A 6674-nucleotide genomic window follows, 5' to 3' on the forward strand; every position below is an offset into this window, starting at 1 on the left:
GTCCATTGTTTAACCAATGAAATGACCAAATTGTCCTTTTTTAGCAAATTAGTTCGGGACACCTGAAATTTTTTATTTTGCCCTCAATATTGCATGCATGGGTCTATATGTAGACCTTCTCCTTCTATTTATTGCTACCCTCGGTTGTACCAAAAGCATGCTGCTCAAATACCCATTGAAAATTAGTAACTGCACCCTACTTCTATCAGTTGTATGCTATAAATTCTGAGGCAATTTTAAGATCAGCTTGAATTGAGCTATAAATGAAGTCGGATCAATTCTTAATGACTTGTCTTTTGTATGAAAGGGGACTGGTAGGAAGACATGTCCGGTTCAATTCTTAATGACTTATCTTTTGGGACAGACACCAGTGTGTCTTGATATTATTTTCTTTAATGAATGACAAACACACACCTGTGTTGATCAGGCCGGTTCAACCTGAACCGAACGGGCAACTCAATTTTGGGTCGGGTTGGGCTGTCATTTTCTCAGGTTTGGTTGGATTAGGAATGGGAAAATCCAACTCTATTTAATTTCAATTAGGATTTTCTTTGGTTGCATTTTGGCTCGCATCCGCATTTTGAAACACTACAGAATAGTAGCAAGAAAACCAGATACATGGATTTCACCTTAGAGATACGTTGTCGTTGTATAATAACAACACACTCATGCGCGCGACTTCCCTTTTAACATTTAGGTTTGTGAGCAAGAAAAAAATAATGGGCTTTTAAATAAGAAAAGTACAAAATGAGCGATATAAATATATAGGGATTTGCTAGCATCCATCGCAGAAGGCATTTCGCTGATGGACTGTAGCATGTGAGAGCAGCCACCTTACGAATGAAGACAAAATCTGCTGCAAAGTGGACCTGTGTGGCTGCTCTCACATGCTACAGCCCATCCGCGAAATGCGTTCTGCAATGGACGCTAGCAAATCCCTACATATTTTGATTCTTTTTGACAGGGGATGGATTAGATATTTTATCAAAATTACTTGACAAATACCACTGCTTGGTTTATTATGTTTTCTTTGAATGGTATATGCAGACTGGGGTTAACAAGATAAAAGGCAGCCTATCACCTAAAACTACTTTTTTGTTTAATTATTAAGCTGGGGTTAGGCAAGACCCTCATCAGATATATTAAAAGAAAAGGAGAAATTACAGAGAACATGCCACCAAGGACCTAACTTAGCATGCTGCTACAAGCCACCAAGGGCTAATGAAAAACAACAATATACAAGCTACAGGAGATCACCAATCCTGAACAGAGAAATACATAAAAGAGGATTGTGCATTGGTTTATAATAAAGACAGGGTTTTCAGAGCAGCATTGCAGATCGGGTTTTCTTTTTCTTCATTTTCAAACTACTATTTTCACTAAGGTTCTGTTCACTTGCATTCCTTGGAAAGCAAATCCCTGGAAAACAGCTTCTTTTTTCCCTGGAAAGCTAAAATTCTGCTGTTCACTTGCTTTCCAGGGAAACAAAAAAAAAACACATGTGGAATATTTGCAAAAAAGCAAAAAATGACGTGGAAGAGACCATCCCCCCCCCAACGCCCCACCCCACCTCCCTTCGGGATTCCTTTTCCCTGCTACTTTGGTGGGATTTGCTTTCCAAGGAAAACTAGTTTAAAAAGGTAGGCAAGCATTTTCTCTGGAAACCCTTTCCTGCACAAGTGAACAGTCGAGGAAAACCTTTTCCTGCACATATTGCCTTGATTTCTTTTCCTAATGCCACATCAGATTCCCGGGAAACATTTTCTTTTCCTTTCCCAGGAAAACAAGTGAACAGAGCCTAAAAGGGTTTTGTTAGACTGGGTTTAGGAGGTGAGTTCTCCTTCACAAGTGTAATGTTGTTAGACAAAGACAAAAGATAAACTTATATCAAAGTCACACCAAACAACCCTCTTAATCCTGCCATTTATACCGACTGGGGTATGTTTGTTATTGGGACAATGTTTTGATAATGGGACGAACTGCCGTGAAAAGAAAAACAAAAGAGAATGATTGGTGAAGATGAGGGCACTTCGGTCACTTTCCTAACCATATCTTAATTTCATTACATCTTCCACATCACATAAAATCTTGTTTTTAAAGGACAAGAAAATATCCTCTTTTCTTAGTTGTCACTTTATTCAAATCTTGGGCTTCTGTCTGTGGCAAGAGATTTATCATCCTCATCTTGACTTTTTTTAACTATCTTATGGATTCAAATTGCAAGTGAAATCTCTCTCTCTCTCTCACACTATCTTATGGATTCAAATTGCAAGTGAAAAATCTCTCTCTCTCTGTGTCACAGGCAGAGAGAGAGAGAGAGAGACATGAACGGCCAGGGAATCTTTTCTACCTTTAGAAAAAATAAACTTTGCACAGGGTTGCAGTTTTACCACGCCTGTTCCCCCAACAACAACAAAGAAAAGAAGAAAAAAAACAGAAAAACCCCAGATGCTAAATTCTCTACTAAATTCACAGCCATGTCTAATTATGGAAGAATTACAAGCAAAGTAAAACAGAAACTAAGTACAACAGAAACTGGCCCATTGATTCCATGGAGCTCTAATCGAATGTGGGTTTTTTGTTAGATGAAATACACAGGTGCTAAATTCTCAATTAGATTCACAGCCACGTCTAATTATGGTAGAATTACAAGCAAAGAAAAACAGAAACTAACCCATTCTTATTCCATGGAGCTCCAATAGAATGTGGGTTTTTTGTTATATGAAAAACTCAGATGCTGAATTCTCTTCTAGGTTCAAAACTATGTCTAATTATGGAAGAATTACAAGCAAAGAAAAAACAGAAACTAACCCATTTCTTATTCCATGAGGCCCTATTGGAATGTGGGTTTTTTTTTGTTTAGATGGTCTAATGTTTGAAGGGGAAAAGGACAGTGTGAGTACCTGTGAGGAACTTGAATTTTGCTGTTGCACATGATGTTGCTCTTTCCAACAACAAAGCATAGGAGAAAACAGGGAAAAATAAACAGATGCTAAATTCACTACTAGGTTCACAGCCAGGTCTAATCATGGAAGAATTACAAGCAAAGAAAAACAGAACTAACCCATTTCTACTTCCATGGAGCATTAATGGAATGTGGGTTTTTTGTAAGATGGTCTAATATTTGAAGGGGAAGGCTGTTGCACATGATGTTGCTCTTTCCAACAACAAAACACTGGAGAAAACAGAAAAAACCCAGACGCTAAATTTTCTACTAGATTCCCAGCTATATCTAATCATGGAAGAATTACAAGCAAAGATGACCGAAACTAACCCAATTCTGATTCCATGGAGCATTAATGGAATGTGGGTTTTTTGTTAGATGGTCTGATATCTGAAGGGGAAGAGGACAATGGGAGTACCTGTGAGGAACTTGAATGGTACTGTTGCTCTTTCTCTTTGCTCTTACCTATAGTGATTGTGATAAATGACCCATCTTCCTCATTTGAAACAGGAGGGGCTTTCACTAGCTCTTGAACAAACCCAACATTTTTATCAACCTTCATAGCTTTCTCCAACACTGTTCTCCTATACAGTTTCTCCTCAGCATCTTTCAAGAACTTGAATTTTGGAGGGGGTGAGGACTTATTCCTGTTCATCTCTGCATCTGTTGATGATTCAAAGAGAGGGTTAAACCCTTGATGGTAATAATCCATGGGAGTCAAAGGTGGGGTGAAAAAAGGGGGTGATGAAAGAGGGGTAAGAAATGGGGTATTATCTAGGGTTTCTACTCCAAGAAGAATATCACTCAAACTCCTAGTTCTAGACCCTTTTCTACTCTTATCCCCTCTAGATTTCCCATCCTCTGACTCCAAATCCTCCTTTGTTTCCTCCATGATAGTGAAGAGAAATCTTGGAGGGCCTGATAAATTATGCACCCTCATTATTTCTGCCTCCACACCCCCATCTTCACCCAAAGGTTTTAGATAGAAATCCATTTCATGGTTTGAATGGAAATGAATTTGGTCACTTGGTTCATGTCCATGAGTATCTGTTATTCTTTGGGGATCCAAAGCTCTAGAGCTCAAAGATGGTTTTTTCCAACAGAAAAGATATAACAACTCTCTTGTAGAGCTGCCATAGTCTTCTTCAATATCTCTATTGGTAATTCTCTTCTTCCACCATAGCAAGTAGTACAACTCTGCAATAAGAGCAAAAAGGAGACACCCAAAAACTAGGGTTAGACCAATGCCTAAACCACTCAGAGATTTCATCTTTATCTGCAAAATCACATAACAGAACCACTCCTTGCCTCAAAATCACAGTTCCAAACCAACCATCCTCCTTAAAACTGCTGAAAAAATTTCACCCTTCCCTCATTTAACAACTTAAAACCAGAATCCTAACTAGAACTGTTAAAATCACATAGAAAATCCCCAACCCAACTTATAAACAGCTGAAATCTTTCCCCTTTGCCTAAAAAAAAAGCAACCCAAAACCCACCAGCCCCAGAAAATTTCTTTGGAAAAATCTAATCCCTCATTTCCCCTGAAAATCACATGCCAAAACTCTAAAAACAGCACTTAAAAAAACACCCTATTGCCAAAACTAACAAAATCCCTACTGTTTCCTCCCAAAAGGACTTTCCTCACCCAAAAACCATTAATCCTAATCAAAACCACTGAAAATAAGAGATTCCCATGAAAGCCAGACAAATCTAAAACAACCCATATAGCTAAAATGTTTGGGAAAATGAAAAATCAGAGCCCGAAACAGACTTCTGTTTAAAGTGGGTGTGATGAAATGCTTTCAATATTGTATGGTTGAAGAGATTGCATCCATCGAGAGCTCCTCCTCACATGGACGAGAAAAGTAAAGGTCTGTGTCGTTTACCCAAAAAGTAAAAGTAAGAAAAATAAAGGAAAAAACAATAGGGAAATGATATATTCTTCCCCATTTCTTCCCCAGAACACCCCCTCTAGTGTATTTATGAATTATGATTTATGACTACCTTTTTCCACTACGAGGGGGTGGACTATGGAAAAAAGGGGGAAGATATATCATTTCCCCAAACAGAAACATGAAAATCACGACCATTTTTATAGAAATTTTCCACCCAGAAGCTCAGAGAAATAAGAAGGTAAATGATAAATTCACCCCTGTTTCTTCCCCTGACCACCCCCTTTAGTAATACCTTTTTACACTATAATGGGTGGACTGTGAAAGAAAAGGGGGAGATTATATCATTTCCCAAAAATGAAACATCAAAATTACGACCATTTTTTAGAAAATTTCCACCCCAAGAGGTCTGATAAATATCTCTGCTTTATCGGATCACGAAATTTCGTTGTACCGGGCGATTTTGTACTTTCGTTTTTCGTAATTCACTTCAAAATAAGGGACACATCCGTCTTTATGTCCAAACGAACCTTTTGTTAGGAGCCCTCTACTAAGGAAAAAGAAGAAATAATTATATTTTGACCTATGGATGTTAGTTTCAAATCTATTGATTATGATTCAAAAGACCATTTTGCTCTTTGTCTCTGTCTCTCTTTATTTTTTCTTTCTTCCATCTCCACTTGTTTTCAGTGCACCATCCAGCTCGCTCAAGAAGTAGAAGCTGATGGAAGAACAAGAACGAAGAAAACGAAGAGGAGGAAGATGAAGAAGAAAAAATAAATGAATCAACACTAGACAAAACATAATAAAAATAAATTCATTCGTAAAATATCGAATTAACTCGCAAAGGACTAGGCCGACTAGTCAAAAGTTCGAGTCGATTCATAGAAAATCATGCCGACTCGTTAAAAGATCGGATCAATTGGCAAAAAAAATAGGTCAACTAGTCAAAAAATAGGATCAATCCAAAAAAAGATCGGATAAACTCACAAAAAACATCAAGTCGAATTGGGAAAAACTCGTGTCGAAACGAAGGGACTACAATTTTATTGGTACAACCTGATTTTTTGTTAGTTAACCCTATTTTTTGGCGATTGACTCGAATTTTTTGCGAGTCTAGCTGATCTTTTAACGGATTGACCCATTATTTTTTATCCTGGATCCGATCTTTTGGTGGGCCGGCTTGATTTTTTGACAAGTCAACCTGATCTTTTGTAAGTCACTCGAATCTTTTGCATGTTAACCTGATATTTTGTAAATATTTTGTTTTCATTTTTTCGATGTCAATTCTTCTTTTTCCTTTGTCATCATCATCATCATCATCCTCTTCTTCTTCCGAGTTAAAGAGACATTCGGCGGTACAAGTGGTGAGACGAAAAAATAAAAAGATATTTGGAAGGAAGAGGACAAAATGTTAAAGAGACATTCGGCGGTACAAGTGGTGAGATGAAAAAATCAAAAGATATTTGGAAGGAAGAGGACAAAATGAAAAAGACTCGTGAGAGTATAAATAAGGGAGCATAGAGAAACACCACGACCGAGCTAAAGTTTCCAGGACAGGCGAATTCAGCGAAAAAACCCCATTCGTCTGCCTTCTCTCTCAATCCCTCTTTCATCATCGTCGTAGTCGACTCTAAGGATGGGTGGGAGCGAGCTAGGGTCTCTGGAAGAGGAGATCTTTGGTGAGGATCGAGGCATTCTCCAGGAGCGAGCTAGCTAGGGTTTCTGGAAGAGGTGAATCTGGTTTTCTCCTTCATCTTCCTGGGATTGTAGAGAGAAGGGAAGCTATGGCTTTTGGGAGGTAAGGAATACGTTAAGGAGAGGGTGATTGGTTC

General features: G+C 38.3%; 1 protein-coding gene across 1 annotated transcript; it reads right to left on the reverse strand.

Moving 5' to 3' along the window:
• Positions 1-2447: 2447 nt before the first annotated feature.
• Positions 2448-4974, reverse strand: LOC143872610 (uncharacterized). Its single transcript, XM_077376752.1, has one exon. It carries the CDS (start codon positions 4212-4214, stop codon positions 3297-3299), a length of 918 nt encoding a protein of 305 aa, XP_077232867.1. The 5' UTR covers positions 4215-4974; the 3' UTR covers positions 2448-3296.
• Positions 4975-6674: the final 1700 nt, after the last annotated feature.

The sequence above is a fragment of the Tasmannia lanceolata genome, unplaced genomic scaffold (assembly GCF_043159265.1).
Source record: "Tasmannia lanceolata isolate RefF3 unplaced genomic scaffold, GAP_Taslan_0.1 ptg000002l, whole genome shotgun sequence".
Lineage (NCBI taxonomy): Eukaryota > Viridiplantae > Streptophyta > Magnoliopsida > Canellales > Winteraceae > Tasmannia > Tasmannia lanceolata.

Bases quoted from the DNA above. Each gene is read 5' to 3' on its own strand.
- LOC143872610 (XM_077376752.1), bottom strand. From the start codon at position 4,214: ATGAAATCTCTGAGTGGTTTAGGCATTGGTCTAACCCTAGTTTTTGGG.